At 41.7% G+C, this 26,219-nt stretch overlaps 2 protein-coding genes across 4 annotated transcripts in view; one reads left to right on the forward strand and one right to left on the reverse strand.

Moving 5' to 3' along the window:
* LOC118509000 (calcium/calmodulin-dependent 3',5'-cyclic nucleotide phosphodiesterase 1-like) overlaps positions 1 to 26,219 on the reverse strand; it is a 161,739-nt gene that overhangs the window by 43,171 nt on the left and 92,349 nt on the right. Inside the window, exons 3-6 of one of the 2 annotated variants that reach the window (XM_036049012.1) lie at positions 20,080 to 20,463; positions 13,635 to 14,070; positions 12,483 to 12,596; positions 4,244 to 4,504 (exon numbers count right to left, since the gene is read on the reverse strand). In XM_036049012.1, coding sequence (XP_035904905.1) covers positions 4,244 to 4,504; positions 12,483 to 12,596; positions 13,635 to 14,070; positions 20,080 to 20,463 — 1,195 coding nt within the window. The remainder of the gene's footprint in view (positions 1 to 4,243; positions 4,505 to 12,482; positions 12,597 to 13,634; positions 14,071 to 20,079; positions 20,464 to 26,219) is intronic. The other variant, XM_036049013.1, reaches the window with a different exon arrangement.
* The window catches only part of LOC118509001 (maltase 2-like), a 60,697-nt gene that overhangs the window by 24,225 nt on the left and 10,253 nt on the right, over positions 1 to 26,219 (forward strand). The gene's annotated exons all lie outside the window — the stretch shown is intronic.

Consider the following 26,219-nt stretch of genomic DNA (forward strand, 5'->3'; position numbering starts at 1 on the left):
CAGTTTAGGCGTTACTCTTACATACGCATCATCCTCAGAAAGTAACGGACAGGTAGAAAAAACGCACTCAACAATAATAGAAATCTACAACACGAACAAACACAAGTTTTTGAACATGAATACGCCAGATATTATCGCCATATCGATTTCGTTGTACAACGCAACAGTTCATACTGCAACAGACTACACTCCAAATGAAATATTGTTTAATCAATTGAATCATACAAATCCTATTGTAATAAAAGAACTAGCAGAGAAACTATTTAGCCAGGTGAAAACGAAAATTGAACTATCAAGGCAAAAACAAATGAAAGGAAACAATAACAAAGAAGAACCACCTTTGATACAGGAAGGCCAGCACGTTTATGTTAAACCGAATATCAGGAAAAAATTAGATGAAAGAGCTAAAATAACTACAGCACAAAATGTAAAAGATAGGACTTTCGAGAACTCAAAACATGTTAAGAGGCATAAAAATAAGATCAAAAGAACTAAAGCCGCTTAGGAATACGTCCGAGGACGTCCGTCTTTCGCCCCGGGGACGAATTATGTGGTATAATCACGCGCACTTAACGTATAGCGTTGCTGCTGGTATAACTGGTATAAGACCAGCAGAGTTAGAGTGATAGAGTTGAAGGTACGCGTTCGAAGCGAGTAAAGCTGCACGTTCTTCTCTCTCGGAACGCCAAACAGTGAACATCTAGATTGCGATACTTAGAGCTATTATAAAATTAGGGTTTTTTAACGTTAGGTTTAGTTAGTTTAGATGTAGTTGTAGGTTAGGCTTATCAATAAATTATAATTATATATTTTCAACAAGAGCATCATTTTTAACTGGCTTAAAGTAAACTATAGGACTTTCAACAATAAAACCGATAGTAACTGCCGAGGAAAAAATAAGCCATAAAAATCATAACTTATCATTTCATTATCAACAATGAACATTCGGCTGAGAGGCTGCTCTTAACGAGCACTCGGCCATCGTGCACTCACCCAAAATTTGCCACGGTCGAGTGTATGCACGATATAGTTTCTACTGCCACACGGAATGCACAAGACCGGCCGCATCGTACCATAAACATAACCCCCTCTGGCTGCACCCTTTCGCCCACCGTTTTGGACATAAATTACGATCGTGAAAAGCCACCGCGCAGTGTAAATATTTGCACCAAGCGTTTCTCTGCCCAAATACTGTCCAACTTGGCAGGCCGTGTTTGTTGTCAGTGCAGTGCGTGCGTGCCCCTGTGTGCGTGTGCCTGGTACGTGTGCAACCTACGGGGTGCAGTATTTGATTGGATTTGTGCAAGCATCAGCGATTTAATAGTGTAGACCATATTCGCTCTCTCGGCTCGCTGTCGATGCTTTAGCATCAGAACTATGCACGTAGTGGTGGTGAAAAAGCATTCGGAACGATGGTCTATGGATAATGGATTGGAAATATTGTGCAATCGGAATGTGCTACTTTCGGCAAACTTGGCACAACCATATCAAACATCGAGTGCTGCTAATGCTTGGACAGTGAAATTCGAACCGTGTCACGTCTGTCCTGTGTATGGATTTATTTCCATTTCCGCACGATGCGTAGCTATGGAACGACGTTATAGCAAACGTTCGAAAACATTGAAGACTACTAATAAAATTTCATTCTGTTGCTTTACGACATTGAATCTACAAATGGCTACAATTGTTCCGATACTAAACTTGCGTTACGAAAATCAAACCTAAACCCGCTTCCAGACACCGATTGATTGGTTTTTGGGAAATGATTTCGGCATCAAAAACTTCAAACCACAATAAACAATAAGGCAACGGGAAAAACCAAACATCGATAACCTTTTCCGGCTGGTCGGAAACCACCCCCTGTCTTCCTGGGGGGGCTTTGCAAAAGTTTTCGATTGTTTCGAAATCGGATGGCCATATGCATATCCGTACGCGCTGCAAGGCAACGGAGCAAATTGGATACCGAACAACACTACACAACTAGTATACGGCCACGGCGAAGCGTAAACAGACCTGGACCGTGGTTCGGAACCTTTCGTTGAAGCGTTCGATGGAGCGCTCAGGCCACGTGCGTACCCTATCGGATGATACGTTTGTCGATGGATCGGTCTGGAAGTGGAGAAAAGTTTCCGGGCGATAAAGGAAAACAGGAAAAAAAAAACGTAGAAATCCATAACGAAAACCTAACTTAAGGGCAAGCAAACCTAAGGCGAGGGATATGCTTCTTCACAAATTAAATACCACTGCCGAATGTGTTGGCGATCGGTTTCGGCGCTCGGACGGTAAATGCCCTGATGTGTCGGGCGCAACCTTTCTTCGGCGGGTGAGATTTTCTTACTCCTTTTCCACGTCTCTCATCTCGAACAAAATAAAACCAATCACACTTCATTAAGAAGTTAAATTTAATTCACTTCTGTTCGGTCGCTTTTGCCTTGCCTCTGTAGCTACCGGTTGGATGATTCTATTTGTCTTCGATTACGAGGCGAACGCAAATTTGGATTCGACTCTACGAACAGCCCGGAGGACAGCGCTCGGAAAGGTTGCCCGATCCCTTCGAATCAGCAAGATGGTGTTTCGGTTCCACCACTATATGGGCTCAGCTGTGCGTAGCTGAGTGTGTGTTTTTGTGAACATTTTCGAACCCAAAATTCTTAAACCTTCCAGTTCGGTTAGGTCGGTTTTTGGAGTTGAGTTTGTGTTTAAGGCGGGTGTAGTTGCTTAGGGAAAGATGCAAAGGGACGGGATGCCGTACGAATGTGGCCGCAGGCGCCGTTGGAACATGATGAAGATTTATTCATCGTCCTGATTGTTGACAGTAGACGCATGGAATCAATAATTTAATGCTTCATTGGGCATGAGAACGACATCTCGGCGATGGTGAATTTATAGCACGCAGATCTGTCGACATTTATGGGGGTTATTAGTTGAAAATGGTTTTGTTAAAGTCGAAGTCGAAAATATAATACACCTCATGTTTATACGAAACATCCTGTAATAAAGCGAACAAATCAAGTAATGTGATTTGATTTTAACTAACTCTAACCCTAAGCCAACCTTCAAAAAACCTGATCATGAAACTAATTAAAACTAATTAAAGAATATCAAAACTTTCAAACAAAAGTTCCTCCTCTCTTTTTTACCACTGTGCCCACTCTCTAATTTAAATCATAATAAGGAATAACGAACGAATCCTTTTTTATGGAGAGTTGAAAGGAGTAAATATGCTTTTCTTCTCCTATGTATCATATTCGTCCAAACTTTTACTCCTCCTCATTTTCACCTTTGGTTGATCAAATCTTTGCAAACCTTAAATGATCATTCCAATCATCGCAAAAGAGTGTTGTTTCTTTAACCTTCCTACGCCAAAACAGACTTATCGGGACCATCATTTTCAGCACCGATCACATCGCGAAAAAAACGTGGAGGCATATTCCTGACTAGCAACAAAAGTTGCTGAAAATCCTTAACCGGGCTAGCGATACAAAAGATGTCTCGGGACATTGAGGATCATCCAGCGTAGTTACTTCGATTCCCATGGTGCCGTTGTTCATCGAAGAAGGAAGCAAAAAAAAAAGAAGAGTACCATTTAGCATATTTCGAGCGGCACAAAGGTGCGCCGGGAAGTTTCGCTGGGAAGATGACATTTCGAGATTAATTAAAAGTTTGCACAACTGAAGCAGTATATAGCGCGCGCGCACGCGGAGGGAGTTTTATTGTGCGAGAACTTCGCTTCTTCCAGTTCGCCTGGAAAGCGTCCGGAATAGTTGGTAAAAATGGTAATGCGAAGCAGTAAGTGAGAGACGTACTTCCGGGGTCGATTGAGGTATTGTTGTAGGATCGGAAGGTGAAGAAAGACTTGCTTCATCAAATCAAGGGAAAGTTAGTAGAGTCCAGTTTAATTGATAGTAATTTCTTTTCATAATATTACGGGCAAACGAACTCGTCTCGTCAAGTCATTGTAGGTTCGATGTGAAAGATAAAGAAAGAAGAACAGGAAAAGACAGAACTTGACTAAAATTTATAATAGTTACTAGCAGGAAAAAACTTATCCAAAAAATCAAAAAGTGCAAAATAAAAACCGATTTTTTAATTGGTGTTAAACACAAGGAAAAAAAAGTGTGTGCGTGTTAGTAATAGACTTGAAAAACTCAAACCAAAGGTCAGTATACTACGGTTCGAACAAAATCAAAGGGAGTTAAAGTTAGAGAGGGAGCATGAACGATTGCCGTTCGTATTGCCGTACATGGACCGAGCCCACACTGGAGCCCGTAAGCGTCGCCTCTGTATGACACCTTTGTTGACCGGTGGTCCCGTAGGACCGCCGTGCGTTGGCGGAGCGGATGTCGTTGCTCCCCGCTGGTGTGGCTCCTTGCCGCTCGCGTTGACATTTGGTGCCGTGCCGCTGGTACCGCCCGTGCCGCCACTACCGCCTCCACCAGCGTTGTTAGCACCGCCACCACCACCACCACCACCGCTGCCTCCTCCGGTACCTCCACCATCCTGACTGGTCGTGTTAAGCCGGAGGATAGTACCGGGCAGATGGCCAAAAGGGGTTACCGATTGTTTTTTTTTTATGGTGGATTTGTTGTAACCAATCACCATTTTGTTTTCGATTGTGTGATTTAATTGTATTTTTGTGTGGTTTGTTTCGAATCAGAGGCAGTGGTGGTAGGTTTTGTTTTTCGTAATATTTCGAAGCAAAAATCGCAAACGCAATTTAATTATTCGCGTCGGCCATGTACGCAGAAATGGCCCACGGTGGGTTTGACGGAGCGGTTGGTTTGGATAGAAAACAATTCAATTTCGATTAGCAACCTTGTTGACGCGTGGTTGGGATTTGTTTTGTAAAATGATAAGTTTGTCGAAGAGGATCTACCAGCCAGCAGATCGGGTTGATAATTTTAATTAGTTGGCTTAGTTAGAGACGATGAAAATATTTCCCTCTCCTGATACTGCGCATGTTAGACTTTTAGCTTATGGCTGGAATAGGGTAGTTTGATAGTTCTCAACGCAACTTCTGCAATGGATCAGTTTTCTAGCAGCTAATAGAGCAATCTTTCCAAAAAAATGGGTTCAAAATGCGTTTCAATGCTAAAGAACAAAAGCGTTACGGTACAAGCTTTACTCGCGTCTAGCTCGGATAAATGTACTGCTAATGTATGACTGCTACACCATCATCACTCTAATACTGTTCCGTTTGGCTGTGTCGCACCAGGACCGTCCTGGCATTTCAGTGGGGACATTATGTCACTCATACATTTCACACAAATTACATGTCAAAGCATCAAAGCCGGTAGCAAGCCATCCGGGGTGTGTACAGGCGAAGAAGAACAAAAAAAAACGACGGCAAAACCCAACGAAGTGCTCTCCATGTTCTTCGTGTAGATGGAGGAAAAGACTTGCAGCTCATGCCTTTTGTTCGGTTGACCTCTCGCTCGCTCTCTCTCTCTCTCTCTGGTAGAGACTTTTCCGTCACGCCACACCGTTGAGTGGAAGCGAATGTTGTTGTTGTTTAAATATTATAGAGATTTTGGACCACTTGGGTCTCTTTCGTCTCTTTTACTGGGATTGTGGATGTTGAAGGAATTGGAATGTTGGATAGGTTGTGTGAGAGGGTTACTGAGACGTTAAGGTGTCCCATTCCTTTCGACTTTAGAAGTATCAGACTATTTTCAATAGTTGAATCTTTTTCTAAGTTTGTACTTGAGTTGTTGAGGTAACTCAGTCCTTTTTTGTGTTGTGGACGACAGACTACTGCAGTAGTCGAATTCACCACATTGTTTAGTTTTCCTCTCTAATGTTGAGTGTGTTTCTTTATTATTGTTATTATATTTTTTTTTCCCCCTTTTTTTACCGGCTTAATTATATTTGGTTGTATAAGTTTGTTTTTCTTAAAAATTTCAATACTTTTTTCTCTTCTTTAGAATCTGGTCCTAAAATGCAGTCAATATTGGAATTTAACTTAAGGTGGTGTCGCTCCCTTTCATATCCTCGGCATTCCGTTAGGATATGATGTATAGTGACTTGGGTTCCACAATACTGGCAAAGTGGCGCTGGTGCTTTAGCTAATAGGTGGCTATGGGTTAGATTTGTGTGTCCAATCCGTAATCTGGATAATATCTTTTGATCTTTGTTGTTATCTGGATCTTTCCAAGGTTGGATTGTTACTTTTACTGATCTCAACAGGTTGTCTATTTCCTTATTCCAAGCTCTCTGCCATGATTTTTCTATTAAATATTTGCATTGTTTTAGTGCATCCCTCTTAGAGATAGGAGGGGAGTTGTCAGTTGGTAATTGTCGACCTTCATTTGCCAGTCTATCTGCTTTTTCATTGCCTATTATACCAGTATGGCTTGGGATCCAACAGAAGGAAATGTTTTTAGCATGGTCTATTGCATCTATTGCCTGAATATGGGGATCTTTTGAACGACCATGTTCTACTGCAGCTAATACACTTGCACTGTCGGAGAAAATTACGGTAGGTCTGTCTGGATCAATGTTTTCATCTGCTGCTATATAAATAGCAGTGGCCTCAGCTGAAAAAATTGATGAGTAGTCAGGAAGTTTTATCGCGCAACTAGAATTATCAGAGTAAATGCCACACCCTGCGGAGTTCATATAGATTGACCCGTCGGTGTAAATTTTGTGATGGTTGAAATATTTACTGTTGATATGCTCTATTGAAATTTGGTATGCTTGTTTATTGTTTTGTCTAAGTTGATCGTAAATAGTCCAGTCTATTTTATGTGAGTTCTGGAACCATGGGCGTTCCGAATTTCTAGTTATTTTTAGAATATCTGGTAGGAGATGATTAGTGGTCCTTTTAAACATGTCTTTTGCTCTCTGAATTAAATTCGGGCATTCTACTCTTTTCTCTAAATTGCGTAAAGCCGTGCCTATCAAACGGAGTGTTATTATCTGTGGAAAAGGAAGAAGACCACTTTCACATATAAGTGATTTTATAGGGCTAGTAATGAATGCACCGGTGGCGCATCTTATAGCTGAATGGTAGATAGGAGCTAAAATATTATTAATACCGTCAAACTCTAAACTAATAAGTTCTATTCCGAACAAAATTTTTGGGAGAAGCCATCCATTAATCAATCGAATCATTATGAGACGAGATGCCCTGATTTTTCCATATCCTATCATTTTGAAGACATTTATGTACGATGTAGAGGATGTTTTGATATTTTTCAGATGTGGTTTGAATGATAGTTTTGAGTCGAGAGTAATTCCTAAGATTTTAGCTTGATTAACGTTCGGAATAATGCTGTTTTCTATTGAAATCTTCTTAAGATTTTTTGTCTTCTGGGTTTTACAAATTCGTAAGATTTTGCATTTTTCTGGTGCTATTTGGAAACCTGTTGAATCACACCATTTTTTTAGATTATTTATGCCAGTTTGGAGAGCCTTTCTCGATTTACTGGAAGAGACATCCGAGGAAATTAATAGAATGTCGTCTGCATATATGAGGGGGGTGATATTATTAGGGACATGTGTGAAAAGGGACTCGATACTAATAAGGAAAAGGGTGGGAGAAAGGATAGCACCTTGCGGAACTCCATTTTCTAAGTGTTTGATTTGCGAAAATGTATTGCCAATACTAATCCTAAAGGTACGGTTTTCTAAAAAGTTTTGTATAAAGATAGGTAAATTTCCTTGGAAGCCCCATCTTTCCAATTGATGTAAAATGCCATGTCGCCAAGTCAAGTCATAAGCCTTGGCAAGGTCAACAATGGCTAGGTCTATGTGTTTATTATTGTTCTTTGCGGTTGTCAATATGTTTTCTAGTGTGGCGAAATATGTTTCCGTACCGTGACCGCTGCGGAAAGCGTGTTGGTTTTTATGGAGTAAGTTTTTAGATTCTAGTTCATGACAGAGTCTTCTGTTAACTATACGTTCGAGAATTTTAGAAATACAGTTTAATAAAGAGATTGGCCGGTAGCTGTCAACGTTAAAAGGTGATTTAAGTGGTTTGGGAATAGGAATTATATAACTGTTTTTCCAGTGCAGCGGGATTTTACCTGTGCACCATATGTTGTTATAAATTTGGAGGAGATATTCTAAAGCACCACTGGGTAGATGTTGAAGTAATGGGTATCCCACTCCATCTGGTCCGGCAGACTTTCCATTACATTTGCTAAGTGCATGAGAAAGTTCTTTTATTGAAAATAGTTTGTTGTATTGTAAATCTTGGGATGTTAGAAAGGATGTTTTTTTCCGTTCCATAGCTCTTTTGTGCTTTAAAAACTTGTCGGAATAACTATGACTCGAAGATATGGATTGAAAATGTTTTGAGAATTCTTCCGCTATGGCAACTGAGTCATTAATAGGATTTTCAGGGTTGAGTAGGGAAGGGAAATTTGTGTTGGATTTCTTGCCGTTCAAAATGTTTATTCGCCGCCACATTTCCTTTGAGGATATGGACGGATCGATTTCTTGTATGAATTTTTCCCAGCTATTTTGTTTTGATTTAGCTATTAATAACTTGGCTTGTTTATTTGCTTCTTTGTATTTTTGTAATATTGCTGGTTGGATATGGTCGTTAGTGATCGAGGTTGACAATTTCCTGAGCTTTCTTAGGTACTTCCTACGAGTTTTTATTGCTTCAGCAACTTCCTCATTCCACCAGGGAACGTATTTTTTGGGAATTTTCCCACTGCTTTTAGGAATGCTTTGGGAAGCAGCCTCTAGGATTATATCAATGAATCTATGTTCATTTACCTCCATCCTGCTCCACGGAATATTGTTCAATATTTGTTTATATTTTGACCAATCCGCCATGTCGTACTTCCAACGAGGACGGAAGGAAGGAAAATTGTTGTATAGATTAGTAGGATTAAGTTTAACTGTAAGTGGGAAGTGGTCACTGCCATAGAGGTCATTTTCAACAGTGAGAACAAACCTCGATGCTATGTTATCCGATGTAGCACAATGATCTATAGAGCTCATTTGACCGGTCGAAGGATCGATACGGGTAGGTAGGTTATTATGGAGAGGAAATATTTGATTTTGTTGTAAAATGTTATGGATGTCTGTGCCTCGTTTGTTGGTTTGGGAACAACCCCACTGTGTGTTTTGTGCGTTTAAATCTCCAATAATGAGGATAGGATTTGGAATTTTTGCAAGGAGGTTGTTCAGCTCTGTTACAATGTTATTATTATAATTTGGCGATAAGTAAACACTTAGGATATTTAACTCTATTGGGCTTCTAATGTGAGTGCATACTGAAGGTATGGAAGTTTTAATGCGAATTCTTGTGTAAGGTATGCTTTTGTGGATTCCCATGCAGGTGCTGTGGGATGTGATAGGGGAATTGTTAGTTATCCAATGATAACTGCTTAGTGGTGTTCTATTGAGCAGAATAGGGTTTGTGTAGGCTTCTTGTAATGTTATTATTTTCGGCTCATGTTTGTTTATTAATATTTTTAATTCATCTAAATTTTTTGAGAAGCTACGTATATTCCAATTCAAAACAAGTTTAGTTTCATCTGGAAAAATTGTCCTGATAGAATTATTTGTAGATTGTGCTGTCATGATTAAAATTTTAGGCTAAAAAAGATTTGCTGATGCGATGATTAGGTTAATGAATTGTTTTTTTTTTTTTTTTTGTTTCTATTTACGATGTCCTTTCCTTGTCTTTTTGGCCGAGAGTTCTTCGCTAGAGGATGTCAATGGATGCTTGAAGGTGGATGGTTTGTTATTTTTATTTGTGATAATTGTGTTACCTGCGGTGTCTTCTGTATCTGAGTCCGAGATGAGGTTTTGGCATTCAGTTTTGTTCTGTTTTGTTTGAGTGAATTTTTCAATGGTTTTTGTGAGAACAGCAATCTGGTCTTTCAGTAGGTTAACAGTTTGAGTGAGATTTTCTATAATTTTATCTTTCGGGTCTATTGCTTGGGCTGCAGCGATTCTTTGTTGAGCAAAACTGTTTGACATTTGCTTATGCGTGTTTTGTTCGTATGCTAATCTAGCCTCGCGGAAGGAGCAGTTGTTGTCGGTTTTAATTTTTATAATCTCCGCTTCTTTGGTGTAGTGTGGACATTTTTTGTCAAAAGTGTTGTGATGTTCGTTACAATTAACGCACGTTGGTGACACTGTGCAGTGACCGTGGGCATCTTGTCCGCAATTAGCACAGATTTCTTTGTTTGCGCAGTTTTTCGTAGTATGGCCAAATCGGAGGCATCTGTTGCAGCGCATAGGTCGGGGATAATAAACCCTTGTTTTTATCTTCTCTAGCCCGATGTACACATATTCCGGAATTGCCACTGCTTGCATAGTCACCACATATGCATTTGTTTGCACAATTTGGCCATTCACTCTTTTTGTGAATCTGTATACGTCGGTGATACCTTCTGCTCCCATATGTTCTATTATCTCTTCTGATTTTAAGGCGCCAATCGAGCTGCACGTAAACACAAACTTTACGGCGTTCAGTGTAGGATGTGGTGTAATTGAGATCTTGTCGCCGTTCATCAAGGAATTGATCTTCTGCAGTTCGGTAAACACTTTTTCTGATCGTGTTTCCAGCAGGAATGTTTTGGAATCCAACGGTCGGCCAGTAACAATTTTACCAATTGCACGTTTAATCGTGTCGCTCAGTATCCATGGATTCGCGGGAAGGGTTTTTTCCCCCACTGTACGTAACAGCAAAAACCGTTTTTCTCCGTACTCGCCGTTTCTATCCATATACAATGGCAACGTTCTCCCCCTCTGCTCTATAGTAGAGAGTGGGGGGAACATAGCTGCGGCCGCCGACGGGCCCGTCATTGGGATTGTTTGACTTTCTCAGAATCTGTCGTTTTGCGTGCACTGTGACGTTAAAAAAAAAAAAAAAAAAGGGGGATTTCGCTAGGAATAGAGGAGTAGCAATATCGCTAACTAACACACACAAACACACACAGTATCACTCGTGAGTCGCGCGCGCAAGAGAAAACACGTCCGATCACATCAACGTTTCGACAGCAACTGAGTGTGGAAGCGAATGAAACAATAACAGTTAGAGAGAATGATTTTTAAATGAAAATAAATGCTCGCTCGCCTGCTCGGAGTCGCTGACAGCGCTGTTGGGGTGGAGCGAGTGGGACGACCGGGTGGGATTGTCTGTCAACTCCAGGGCCCGAGCCGAAGCCAGAAATCCAGCAGGGAGGCAAATGCTTGAGCTAGGTAAAATTACATTACATCGCATCAGGACGACACGAGCATCGGAAACATCGGGTAGGTTGATGTTAAAATTGTTTCAACAGAATTGGATTGTTCATCTGCCCCGGTTTAGGTGACGGGTGCGGACAATCTGCAAGGAACGATGGGGAATATTGCATGCTGTGGCTCGATGATTCTTTGTCCTTTTTTTTTGGCCAAACGAGACGATCTCCATTAGCCTTTTGTGGCGCGTGATGTTATCCATTGTTGCGTGTGCCACAACCGACAAACGCAATGGCAAACCGGTCCGGCTTCCTGTCCCAGTGTGAGTGTATTTTTATCGACATCTCCGGTTTGCATCTTCTGGACCGCCCGACCTCACCGCCAAACCACCCGCGAATCATGGCAATTGATGGTGATATTTACTTATCAAATTGAAGTGGATTCTACCAATCCTAATGTTCCTGGCGTTGCTATTTCTGGCAAACCCGGGGGTACTCTCGCGAGGGAATTAGCCGACCGGTGTCATTAATTTTAGGAACAGCTTTAGCTGACGATGGCAATACGTGGTGTGTGTGTTTTTTATTGTTATCCAGCACCGTAATGCTAGCTGCAAATAAAGCTCAGCATCAGCTTTATCTGGTGTTTGGTGTCCGTGTGTGTGAGAGGGATGATAAAATCTTGCAAACGGGCGCGGCGTAAATTGGATTTTGCAAAATGTGCACCATTTGCCAAATTCATGTGGTGTGCAAATTTGATTACCACGCCAAGGAAGCTTAGAGGAGATGAGGTGATGAATCGACTAGGCGACTTTGAGCTACAAGGTTGTTAAGGACCTTATGCATCAGTACGGCGCGAGTTTCACAGCTCCCGTGCTGCTGTTCGGGGTGGTAAAATTAAATTAAAATATTCAATTGTTTTGCTGAGTTTACAGGGTGTTTGCGTTTGTAATAGAACTCTGTAAATTTGATAAACATTGTATTGAATTCGGGTGGGAAAATAGGTGAAAAAACACTGAAACTGATTTGAACCCGCTTTTTTTGGGATGATTGCACTCCTTAGCGTTAGCAAAATGGTAGATCGAACAACGGTACCAAATTTCAAACTAAATTTGCGTTGCTAAAATTCACTGTAGTTTCAAGATGCTACAATCATTAAGCGCGATACATTTTGAAGAATCTTTGCTGCTTTTTAAGGAATGCAAAAAACCGCTTCCTTCCACGAAAGCATGACCGTTTTACATATTAAATGCTTCCGTTATCAACTTATTTTTTTCCCTGTTGCGTATGATACGGACGCTGAAGGTCCGGTAGGCTGACGAATGGTTTCATACTTACTTTGTCTCGTCGATAAAAACGGCTTCAAGTACGCGCGCGGCGTAATGAAGGTTTTTCTGCAGCAGCTCGGCGGAAATTTCGCCGCGCTGCAGTTGCCGCAGCAGACATCGTAGTCTGAAATGAGAGAATGGGGAAAAAAACATTGTCGATTTAGGTTAATTTATGATTGTCGTTAAATTGTTTGTGTGCTTAATAGAGTCTAATTTACGCTCATGACTTTTCTATCAAAAATGAGGAAGACTGGACGGGAAAAGATTATCCAGTAAAGTTACAAAATCTTTATTTGATTTGGAGCAGCATTAGTAAAAAAGTCACCGAAATTCGATTAAAGAATTATAGTGTTAGAAAATGGAAAAAGCGAGGCTTTTTTGATGACTGATATTCTAAGATAAACTCTACAGTCAACAGCCTCAGAGGGAAGTGATGTTCTATGACGAACAATGTTTTTGTTGCAGATGCCATCAACAATCGGAAAGGCTCAAAGCAAACCTCAGCAGCGACTAACAGATTGAACTATTTATCAGATGACCTTATTCTGTGATTGTCAATCAACTCGTGGCCTGTAGACTCAGACAGACAGCCATTGGAAAGTAATAAGCAGAAAGTGCTGTTAGCTTATTCCGGATTGGGTGGAAATATTTTAGCAGTATGCTTATTGAAAGTAAGGTTCGAACTGAGCATGGCTCTGACCGATCCTAAGACTGAAGGAATCGCCTGTTAAATATTTGTAATACGGTTTCATACTGCCAATTAAACTAAATCGAAATATTTTGGATAATTCCTTTCAGTGGATTGAAAATATTTTTAACTATTTGTTTGGTACGTGTAGACTGTTCCGAATGGGATTTGATACCTATCCGTTCGTGTTAGTAAATCAAATATACCATCGAGCCGCTCCAAAAACACACAACTATTTCTAACTATATATGTGTTCTTGTTTCTATCAAAGTTTGACCTGTGTCCTTTCATTTTTTAAGCTTCAAACCCCAGCAGGCTTTTTTTTGTCCCTAACCTAATCCGCGCCGTTGAAAAGTAACAGGTTTAGCAAATATTTTCTAAAACCTTAATCATTTACGAAAACATTCACTATCCTTCTGTTTGCGTACCGGGTTGAACGTCCCTCCCCTCAACAAACAGCTCGTTCTAACTCACCTGACTGCGGCCTTATCACATGCATCTGGTGTATCGACAGCCGGCAGGTTGTCTGTTGCTAGGTCCACATTGTCCAGCTCATCCCCGGTCGTCGATTCGGTACGATTCGCGACGACACTCACGGTCCCGGACGTCGGTTGCATGCTCTCGAGCTCCCGACTTAGCTGACTGTTGACGAAGGCGAGTTCCGACTCGGACAGGGGCGGATGCTGCTGACCGTACTCGGCCTCCGTACCGCCACCGCCACCCCCTCCACCTCCGCCTCCACCTCCTCCTCTTCCACCACCACTACCTTCGGCACCAGAGTCGTTACCGTATGGCGGCGGCTGCTGCTGGTACTCCGACTCGTCCAACGCTTCCTGATACTGGAGCTGCTGCTGGACGTTGGTATTTTTTCTGCTGTTGGTTCGCCGAACGATCGTAAGGCTACCTTGTTCTGCGGGAGGAGAAAATAGGAAGAGAAGAAAAGTAGACGTTTACCATTAGAAGAGGTATTCATGAGATGGGTTTACATGTCAAGGATTAGAAGAGCTTTGGAAAGGATTAGGATGTGCATGAGATGGTAGAGTTATTAAAATATTTAGATTAGATTTCATCGCCATCCTTATTGGGGTTGGTATGATCTGATAAGCTAATAGGGCGTTAATTTGATATAGTTCTGATACACATCGCGAGCTTTATATTGCAAGCTTTTACCGATTACTGATTTACACGTGTATGTTGTTTTATATGTAGTTTATTATTCTACAGTTCTATTAGAAAAGTATGTTTCAGGTAGCTGTTAAGCAGAAAGAAAAATATATCAACATATCCATCATCTTCCAAAAACCGTAACAAAGGATTTGAAAGAGCTGGCTGGGACGTCCCCATTAGAGTGCTTCTTGAAATTCTGATACGAGCGATGTGTTAAGTTTCCCCGTTTTATAAAACTGAGTGGAACACACAGTGCTTGCTTTCCTTAAACTCTTAGCACGAAGTGCAAGTCAAATAAACAGCAAGATTGATTGCTTTTCCGCTTCGTGGTGCACCGCCACAACTGCATCATCAATCAGGAATCTTCGGTTGTAGTGGATCGCTTTTTTTAAACAACACCAAATGCTAGTCACGTCATTAACTACGTACAGTTATTCTGCTGCAGAAGTTCATACCATACAGGAAATTCATAAATGTTTCTTCAATACCTTATGGGCAAAAGGTTTCAGCTATTGTGATCTTGCTATTATACGTCACAGTTATGCTAGCCCCTGAATTGAATGTCATACTTTCTATTGTACTGCTAGGCTAGGTCGATGCGGTGAATGCTAACTTTTATAATGTCACGTGAACATCATTATTATGGCAGTGGCTGTACATTCGATGGAGACGCCTGGTCCGGCATCAGCTGTATACGGTGGAGACGCCTGGTCCGGTGTGAAACGATTGTCGTTCAGCTGGTCTGCCGATGAAGGTTAACGATCAATTACGCAAAAAGTCAACTGTCTCCAGATCTTTCCGGGTTTTCTTTTCCGATAGTTTTCTGCCTAATGGGTCTCGGTAACCTTGGGGTTTCTGCTTCCGTGACGAGTGGCGTCATGGGAAGGAGGATTTTCTTCACGGAACACTAATTAATTGTTGATTAGAGGGAGTGGACCTCCTGCTGCTTTGGTTGTACTCCATGATGATATAATTATGAGTTTGTGAGGGTTTGTTTTCGGTTTTTCGATTAAAGTGTTTGCTATGGATTCTCTTCAAGCATGACTATTTGCGTTTTGTTTGCTTAATAAACGGTTTGATGTCTTATACACTTAGGAATGGAATTTAAAAAGTCTTTCTTAAATGTATTGTATTCTTACCAGAATCGAGGCAAAGCACTGCTTTTTTATCTGCTATAAAACAATTGAAATTCTTGTTTATAGCTGCTTTTTCCAAATTCTTCTAAAACGTTTGATGGAATTTAATCAGTCAAAAGAAATCTTTTTGAAACATGAAACATAACAGTATGCTTGAAGTAAGCACAACATTTTTATGTTCCCTATCTGTCACATTTTTCATTACCCCAATATCAAACAAGAGCAGGAATCAGATTGAAAGAGATAAGCTTTGCTGTAGCCGTTCACTGAAAAGGATTATTAGCAAAGCCCGATCAATTTCCCGCCAACTTTCAAAAGCAGCACATAATGCATATTAAAACCAGTACGAAAAGACAGAAAAAAAACCTCCAAGCATCGAAATGTATCACGGTATGATATGAAATAACACAGTGCGTTTTTGGAACAACTTTCGAGCCCACTGCAAAAACCATGCTCGGAAATTACCGTCAACCAACGCAACCACCAGCAACCAGCTTTGCATACGCACCATAAGCTCAAAGCTCGTTTATCAATGATCGTGCGAGCTGAAATTTCGGGAGTTGCAGTAGTAACCACGGATTTCAATTTACAAACCACCGGGCGTTGCAGCTTTGTTACGCATATTTGATGCTTTTTCCTGGCGTGGGCCGTAACCGCACGCCTGTAGTAGCAAAGTGAGAAGCACAAGCTAAACCAGCACACTGTTGTTGACGATGCTGACCATTATATCGGATACCGGAATTGTAAACTAATCTGACTTGCAACGGTACCGGCCGTGTGTTCTGGGTTGGGGGCTGTAAAATGTGTAAGGTTAGCCCGTAGTGAACGGTAAGGGTGGTTTTGAATGGGATATACTGTATGAAGTGAAATGATAAGTTCTAGGAAATATTTTATAGACAAACATTATTAATATGAAGCTCATGTATTATTGTAAGCTAAAAATGCATCTCGCCAGGCCTCTTATGCTATGACTTGCTATCCTTTGCTTGTTTGAGCTATTAAACGTATTATCCAATATTCATGTCAAGGTGTAAAATTTGAACAAAAGTTTCATCCAACAAAATCGGAACTAATTTCAATTAGCTACAATGTTGATTTCTGGGCGGTTGGGAGCCAAACAACAACACCTTCGTAAATGAAGTTACGGTACGGTTCGTTAGCATTTGGTTTGTACTTCGGTTGAGGTGTGTGGTTATAACCTTCATGCTATCCTGATGTTGGGGAAAATGTGTGTTAGTGTACTCGTACCGTGCTTGGCGAACCCTATATACTTGTAGGTTTGCATGCAAATTACTTCTGTTCGCCCTGCCATATGTGTTTATACTAATCAAAGATTCGATATGAAAGTTGTGGAAATTCTTGTTTCTGATTATTGCTCTTTAAGAATTGGAGATGGACATTTCAATGTATTCCTTAATTAAAGTTATCATTAAATTTTGCTCAGGGATTAAGTAAAGGATTAAGTAAAAAAATGGAGGAAACATTTTCATTAGATATTCTGCAAGGCCGACCGACCTGTAAAGGAATTTAATACTTTTTTATCGTTTCCATGCTTCATCACCTGATATTGTTCCGGTCTCAAGTAATTTGTCACCTCACAATATTGCTTCAGTCCTTTAGTAATTGCTTTCTAACAAAGGAGCAACTGGAGATTTACCTATCGAGCTTAAGCTGCAAAACATCAAACAGCTAGTGCTTCTGGCCAATGGTACTGCTGCAGCAAATTTAATAAAGTGAATTCTCCAGAAATTGTGCATTTGCTGCTCGGTGTTGTCCTTAGCTCTTATTATTCATCGAACTGGCTATGGTGCGGATCTATATTTCTTATAGCCTTTCGACAGGCTCCAACCCGACAAAATTCAAAAGAACGAGCAAAGTTAAGCTCCATCGGATTCAAGAGTTCCCCGGAGCAGTATTCTCATTAATCCCAATCCCTTATGCCAGGAACATACTCTGCCCGGTTTAATGAGAAATTGCTTTGTTGCACAACACAGCCACCGACGACTGTTGGAAACATTTCACTTGATTACATCCTCTTTCATTAGTGCGCGAGTGCCTTCCGGCAGGCTCCGGCCCGAGGAAGAAGCCAAGAAGTCACCTTCGAACCGGTAAGAACCTGATGTGACGGTACGTTGAGATTAGCATTGTGGTGGTTGTCTGGTTTTGACTTTTGCTTCACACGTACAACGCACTGCTACTTCACCCGTGTTGCGTTTGTGTGCTCTAACCTTTGGCCGAGATTCTGCTGCATGCTGCGGTGAGGTGTGGTCGATGTTTTGCGGTAAGCTGCTATATTGTGCCTTACCGTGAGGTGAAATGCATTAGGGCAACGCTTCTGCATATCGATCGTGTCCGATTAGCTGCAGTGTGCGTCCTAATACGTAGGACGTACCGTTGGACCACTCACGGCAAACGGCACCTCAAACCCGAACCGGAAGTAAGAGTCCTACCGTTGCGTTCTTACTAGGTCAGGCGGCTTCATGAAGGCAGCCGATTGTAGAGGAGAGGTGAGAGAGTGTGCTTAATTGAAACGAATATCACTTTACAGCAGCTTGTGTCTTGTGTAACCGGTCGCCAGACAATGCGGAGATGCTTTTTCTGCTTTTATGCACTTGGACAAACTGAGTGAGTGAGACACACAGAGGGAGGTAGCATTCATTAGCTAGAAGGCTGCGTGCATAAGCTGCAAAAGCATTACGCTCGTTGGTAGAGAAATGGGCTTAATTGAGTGGTGTTGATTTTGCACAGTTACGTTTTATGATTGTCGTCGTGCGACAAGAGGTAAAGAGAGGTTGGAGTTATATGTTTTTCAAACATTAGAAGGCGCTTAAGTTTGCGGCAAGGCGCTCGAGGAATTACATGTGGAGTATTTACATTTGCATCATAATATTTGTTTTTGGAATGGTGAATTATTGGGGCCACCGGACCTGCCTAGTTGACAGCAGCGCCGGTCTTCTCACGGCAGGACCGGGGTTCAAATCCCAACCAGACCAAGCCGCCTCCAAGGACGCAGTGCTGACTACTTTGCTACGGGTAAATTCAAGTCACAGAAAGCCAGAAATGGCAGGCCGGAATATAATTCCGTTTCTTCGGTCCGTGCAAAGATCGCCCAAAATCAGAAACGTTTCACGTGAAAACTTGTCCCGGAGACCTACAGCTTTCGAATAGTGGAAAATCTATTTAAAATCGAGGCTATTACACCTTAAACACAAAGACTGCTTCATTGCACCAGACTAGACCAAGCAAACTTAGTAATGTTTACTAAATTTGAGAACTGGCCTGTTTTCATTGATGCTGGTGTTATAATGAATTATTTTAGGATTTTTAAGAAACAAATACTTTTCCAGGTAAATGTCAACTCTTTAGAACTTCAAAATATTGTTCTGCTACGGGATGGATCGCTTTATCAAACAGCGAATCAGACTTAAAGATGACTGATGAAACATATGAAGCTTCTTCACAATAATTTGTGATCCCATTAGATGTAGTCTAGACCTTAATCTGTTTATCTTCAGGCGCTATAATCTTATCGTGTTCTGCTAAAAGAGTCCATGACTTTGCTCCAGCGCCGCCGTCTCCCTGCGATCTGTAATCCCGGTCTTTCTCGCGGGATAACTAGATTTTTTGACTTAATTTACCTGTTGCTGGTTAGTCGGTCCTGTCATTTAGTTCTGGCGGATGCATCAACGTCCGGAGCAGTGCGGTCGGGTGGCCGATGCGACACCGGCGCCGGTCTTCGCACGGCAGAACCGGGGTCCAAATCCCATCAGAGACCACCTCTCCCGTACGCAGGATTGACTACCTTGCTATGGGTAAAACCAAGGTCACAGAAAGTCAGAAATGGCAGGCCGAGACTTTTCGAGGGCTTCCATGTCTTCTCTGTTCATGTCGTCGGCCTAAGAGAACTTTAAGGATTGGATTGTCTGGAACCATTCTCATGGCATGACTAGACCACTGGAACCTGGTGAGTCTCATTTGCTATACGACGATTACGACGACGATACGATTTGCACGAGATCCCCTTAAAGCCCACTCGTTGATTTAATAAATTTTGGCATATGTTGCAAACCATCGTAGGCTTGCGTAGATGACCTTGAACCCTATTGAACTATTGATAATAGATCCTGAAGTCTACTATAACACGTACGTTGCTTCCAATTTTATTTGTTAAAAATATAATTGGAGCATTCATAGTTTGTTAAGTCGGTTTATAAGGTCAAGAAGGCTAAACGGTTAATAGTATTGCTCTCTAGGTTATACTAATAGGATGGAATTTCTACACCTTAAATTATTACAAATTTTCCTGCTTTTCTCTTCCAAGAGGAATTAGAGGAAGGTCTATTAATAATATTATTAGAAAGCGTTCACTCAATTACAATACACTATTAGCAGTACAACGAAACACCGTCAAGGGTTCGTAGTTTATCTTAACTGTTAAATGCCAAAATACGTACGTGGTTAATATAATGGTTATAAGTATGCTACTCATATAATTGTAGTAAACAGGCACAACATTTACAAAGAACAGAAAAAAACCACAACAACAAGAACAACTCACACAGGCATACAAAAGTTTAAAAAGAGAGCAATCAAACAACAAAGAGCACCGCACTTACTTGCTATCTGTCCGTTCCGTGAGTGACAATCCGCTCGCACTGGCTGATGGCAATGATGGTGATGGTGGTGGTGATGAAAGTGATGATGATACGGATAGCAGCTGCCAGAGGACTGTTGCTGTTGCGGATGCTGCTGGTTGGATGATGATTGTGGCTGCTGCTGTTGTTGTTGGGTGTGGGACAATGCGGTACCACTAACGCCACCGCCGACACCGGCCGGTGGAATCGTGGCGATTGGTCCGGTAGATCCGCACGATCCGTAGCTGGTGGTGGGACCGCCTGGGCAGGTGGCCGGATCGCAGCAGGGCAACTGTTCGCGCCCCGGGCCAGCACCGGCGAGCGTTATATCATCTTTGGTAAACTTATTCTCTGGCGAGCTTGCGACTGTTGCCGAACAGAGGTTGCCCGGTGCATGCGATGCGATTGGAAGAGATGCAGAGAGGTATCGTAATGCAGAGTGTTGGAAAAAGAGAACGAGAGGAAAGAAAGAAAAATAGAAAAAAATGTACACGATGCAACAACGGAAGTGATATGGGTGCAGTACTTTTGACTTGAATGTATCGTGTGGTTTGGTTTTATTTAACTTTAAAACTGTATAAAGATTTGGAATCGAAAATATGGGATTGAATCGAAATAAAACGGCGTGTGAGAACAATGTCTGATTTAATAGAGAGTAAGAGTTGACGAAATTTTGGTGCAGTTTTGAGTATATTTTGAACATCGAATCGGGAAAAGAAATGTAGTAAAATTTAGGATAATTTATGTTCGATAAATGAGTTTATCGCGGCAAAATATTGCTTCAAGTTGAAGTTTGGAATGATTTAAACCTAAAATAAGGTTCCTCGGTATTAATTTTTTATAGCTAAACAATAATTTTATAATTTCACAATGTTCGTCTATAGTAATTCACTTACAACGTTCATTAATCATGATTTCCTTTACCCAAAAATATATTTGTTTTAAAGTCGAGCTTACCTTTTCATCTTCTCTTCTTAATCTCACGTGCTAAAATGTAATATATATTGTTCTTAATGCAAAGTTTAAAGAATACTTTTTTTTAAATTTCAACTTCTACTTTAATAGCTCGTCTATAGCATACGAGTTTCTATAACTATAATATAACAAAAAACCAACGTTGCATACGGTTATCTGTATTACTTGTATTCCAACAGTTATGCAGTTCGTTAAAATTAATTAAATAACAATATCAAACTACCAGCAAGCAGCAGAACTATAGCAAGCAATGTATCATAATCTAGCGTATCGTTTAACTACCCGAAGCAATATTTTGAACATTAGCGCAAACACTACGCAACGCGGTTTAATCATCCAAATGTGCTGCAAACGGCGCTTAAACCAACCAGGCGTCTCCATTGCTGAGGGTGATTTATTTTGCAATCCAACCGCAATGCATTGTGGTTGTGGTGTTTTAATTGAGAGTTACCACCAATTTGCAACTCGAGTTTTGAAGTATCGCAACCATTCGGCGCGTGGAATTAGATGTGTATGTACCGATTGAAATATTAGCACAATAATCCTCGCTATCGGTTGATTAAATGATGCAAAGTACAGTTGCCGGGCAGGTGTTAGGCCAGAGCCAGAGTGTTTGTGACAAAACGGTGATCGGTGTACTTTTCCTGATTTGCAATGCAAATGGAGCACATACTAACGTGCAGTGTGCGGTCGATATGAGGAAGCGGGATTCATTTTAATTAGTGGCGTGTTACCGATCGTACGCGGGACGATGGTTTGGAGTCGTGTGTTCCGTCGCGTTATTATCGGATTGTATCATTTAGTTGGCCGGATGTCTGTTCATGTTGGCGGTGTGTCAGGTGTCTAATTGTTTGATGCGAACCATTATACAATTACGCACGATTATGAGTGAAACCTATGGCCGGGCAGCTGTCAGCGGATGCGTTCAACAATTTGTTTGTGACACAGCACAGCAAATTAGTGATGATGTGTTATTTAATCGTAAATCGAAGCGAGAAGATTCGACCGCTTGGGGCATTAAATGCAACATGTTAAAGCCTGTAATATCACTGAATTTAATATCGTTAAAGTCTTTTGATGTGCATCAAAGTTAAACATAATTGAGCAAGCTACTTGTAAGAGCTTTTCCTACTGTCGTTCTTGTTTTCACACGGTTTACAGCTGACCATCGTCATCGGTCGAAATTGGCTATACCGTCACCGTTCATAAACATTTATGAAGTCATTCGCACACCAGCTGGACAGCTGGAAATAGGATAACTACCGAACGGACATCCTTATAAATCATGTACCGAGCAAGCATCTTCCCAGGCGCAAACGTCCGCGTGTCTTTACCCCCAGCTTTGACGCAGCTATGGTGTTCATTTTCTCGGGAAAAATAAAGTCATATTTTTATGACAGGTCCAACCGAGCACACGAATCGAGACCCTTGGTGACTCAATGAACAACTACTTACCCAGCTGCATGCTGGGGCGTATGTCATCTGCCAATACGCTGTGTTACGGGTGCAAAGTCAATTTCTGCTCGAGGTGAAAATGTAACATTTCCTCTTTGAACTCGTTTATTCCGGGGCTTGATTCGAGAGCGTGCCGGGTTTGCGCCGGGTAAGGGGCATTAAATTTCCTCAGAAATGATGTTCTGCTTCCGTATGGTAGCCGTTGGATAAGATTGTCTGGCGCTGACCATTATTATGAAATGTTAGTTTCAGATAGCGCACACGACTGCTTGTTTTCTTACGGTGATGTCTTCATGTGTGCAGACGTTGGACTAGTGGGACTAGCTTTATATGGAGCTTTTTCATCGTGAGTCAAGTCTCGTTGAAGCAGCAAAACGAAGCGTTTACAATGGTATGGGGATTATCGGGTGGAATGGATGTGTTGTTGCGGATATGTTAGAACAGTCTCGTTCTTGTGTGTTACAGATTGGTAGCGTCGTTAAACAACGGATGTTTTTAATTGATCGGAACACGAGCGTTTGGAAGCCATTGGTTAGGAAAGATTTATTAGATCTTGGAGAGGGTGTCGTGTGATTGCTCTGGATCGAGTTATTTGATGCATTACGATAGCTGCTCTTAATTAGAACAAGACACTGATAAATTAAAGCATGGCAGGTTATAGAGGACTTAGGAAGAGGAGGTTTGGTAAATGGAAGGATTACTGTTTACATAATTGTATCAATTAGTGTGTTTATTCATGGGGATGGAGCATTATTAAATTCGAGAAGATTTATTTAAAATCCAGGTTAAATTTAGAAATGACATTAGTTATTGAAACCTCCTTACTTATTGGATGCTACGATAGCTTCACAGTCTTATCGTTCTGCAACAATCTTTGATACCGCTCACGGTCTAGCACCGCCGTCTGCCAGTCGATTATCCTGGCTGTTCTGACGGTCACAATAAAGCCATCACTCCATCTCAATTTGAGCCTACCACGCCCATGTGGAGAGCCTAAAAAGATTTTATGGACTGGGTTGTCCGGTGTCCTTCTCATGACATAACCCGCCCCCTCGGAGCCAGATGAGTGTAAAGCTTGCAGCAAAATAGTAAGGTGCACATACAGGTGCAAACTTTTTACCCCAGTGAGGTGAAATTTTCGGCGACTTCATCTGTACATCACCATCATTCTTCGCTTCGTTAATCAACAATTGGAGGATAAGTTCGCTGGATCCTTTGGTAAGCTTCTGCTACATAGGAGAGCCTCAAACCAACGACGTCTTTAACATCAGCAAATGCTAAGATCTGGAGAGATTTATAGAAGATGTTCATTGAAGCTTCCACCTCCGATTCACTAATCGCCCTGTCTAGTTCATAATTTAAAAGAAGACAGGCAAGCCCATCTCCCTGGCGCAGACCCTTGGAGGTTGCAAGAGGATCTGAGCGTATTCCATCGACCTTCACCAGGCATGTGATGTTGGCCGTTGTCATTCTTCTAAGCCTGGAACACTTGACAGGGAATCCAAAACAGCTCATTGTATCGTTTAATTTTACCCTGGCTATGCCGTCATGTGAGGCTTTCTTAAGACATGTCTGCTAAATGTAGAGCAATACTATTTTAAAAATTGTAATCCCTCCAAAGTTCTCTAGGGACTGCAGTTAATAAGCGTTAAATTTATGACTTCTTCTTACTGAACACACTGAAGCAAAAATTAATTTTTATGATTGAATCATTAAGCTAACGCAAACAAATGGGCGCCCGAGCAATGAAATACGGCTGAATATTTCATGAGTAATTAAAATCATGTTGCCGACAACATGGATGCGCATTCACCAATGAAACAAACAGTTCATCTTATCATTCGCAAAAATGGGATTTGTCCGTTGGAAAGGTGCTGATAATTCGTTCTACTTAACCCCTCGTCTTGCTGATTCAGCGCAAAGCTTTCACAACAAAGCTCAGCCCTTCGCCAAGGCATGGGTGGCACGCACGGAAAAGAGACATGGTATAATTTATCGCGTCCGCGGGTAAGGATCGACGCGCAAAAGGGGTTTGTGTAAAATTTGGTGCTCAACGTCGGAAAAAGGTCGCGGCCGCCGCCAAAACCGGTCGTACCAGGCGCACCTTACCCACACATACATCGCTTCCCGGATGAACGTGATGGATTTAAGTGTGGCAAAGTTATTACGGGGACCATTAATATTTGATGCTTACAAATCTGAAATTTCGCGCATCTGAAGGTCGGTTGGGTGAAAAGGGCCAAAGTGAGGAAAAGGCCGCTAAAGAGGCATGCAACCCATTAATGGAAGTTACGGTTGTTTGCATTTGGATTGTGGAGGCTTACCCCTGGAGAGGGAAAGGGGGTAAAAGAGGTGGCACCCAAACCGGCTATGCACGGTCGCGAATATTTGATGCTGTGAAAATTCAGACTCGGTGATTGAACGTGCGAAGGGCGGCCACAACCTAGGCTAAACCAGAAACGGGGGCAAAAACCCTATGATTGGGAACGGTAGCATTTTTCCACTCGACCGGAAACGACCGGGTCTCAGAAGTTTTGTTTTTCGAGTTGGAGCAGGCAGCCCGGACTGGTGGCTCAAGAACGTTCGAAGAACACGCCATACACGGTATCGATAGGTAAAGTTCAGCGAAGTTCGTTTGCAAAGTGGAAAGTGCTTGTAGCAAGAAAGACAAGTATTGAGAAAATTGTTCGCCAGCTGTTTCGCATTCTTCAACCGTGTGAAAATGTTGGAAATAGGTCTGTGTGTGTTTGTGTGTGAAAGCGAAGAAACAAATAATGGTTGATGGTAGTAAAAAGGGGCTTTAAATTAAGCTGCAAAGGAACAGTGCACAGTTCAAGGAATACGTCAACTTAATTTTGGTCTTCTGTCAACGCTCCATAACATGGATGGTTTCGCTTCTCCATTCTATTATTTTTGGGAAATAATGTGGAAAATAGGTTTTTTTTCATCATTTGTAATGCGCCTATTTGAAAATGATTGTCAATCAATCGATTGCTATGGGGTAGTCCGGTGGTAGATGTTAAAGCGGCCACCGGTTTTTAAACACGGCAGAACCGGGGTTCTAATCATACACTTGGACCGTTCTCCCATAGTGAGGACTGACAATCCAGCTATGTGGTATCAATAAGTCTTCTTCTTCTTCCATTCCACTTCAAGCTCGGGAGGTCTCGGCCTGCCATTTCTGGCTCTCTGTGACTTGATTTTACACGTAGTAAAGTAGTTCGCCCTAAGTACGGGGAGCCGGTCTGGATGGGATTTGAACCCCGGTTTTGCCGTGTTAAGACGGGCACCGTTAACGCCTTGACCACCAGACTGCCCCTATTATTAAGTCTAGTAAGCCAGAAATGACATGCATGACCTTAAGAGGTCGTTAGGCCAAGAAAGAAGAAGAAGAAGTCGTTCAAATGACAACTAACAATACAACGAATTTTGAAAATTTATAGTTTGACAGGAACGTATCAAACACTTGTCATAAAATCCACAGTTAATTGCAAAACTCCATAGTCGCGTTGCTAATTTATCCCTTAATGTATGCAAGATACGGCTTAATGATTGCAACGTGCTACAAGGGACTTATGAGAAATCTAATATTCATTCGAAATATATCCTGAGGGGCGGCCTGGGGGTGGAGGCGACAACGGTTCTGGTCTTCATACGGTAGGATCGGGGTTCAAATCGCATCCGGACCGTTC

The sequence above is a fragment of the Anopheles stephensi genome, chromosome 3 (genome assembly GCF_013141755.1).
Source record: "Anopheles stephensi strain Indian chromosome 3, UCI_ANSTEP_V1.0, whole genome shotgun sequence".
Lineage (NCBI taxonomy): Eukaryota > Metazoa > Arthropoda > Insecta > Diptera > Culicidae > Anopheles > Anopheles stephensi.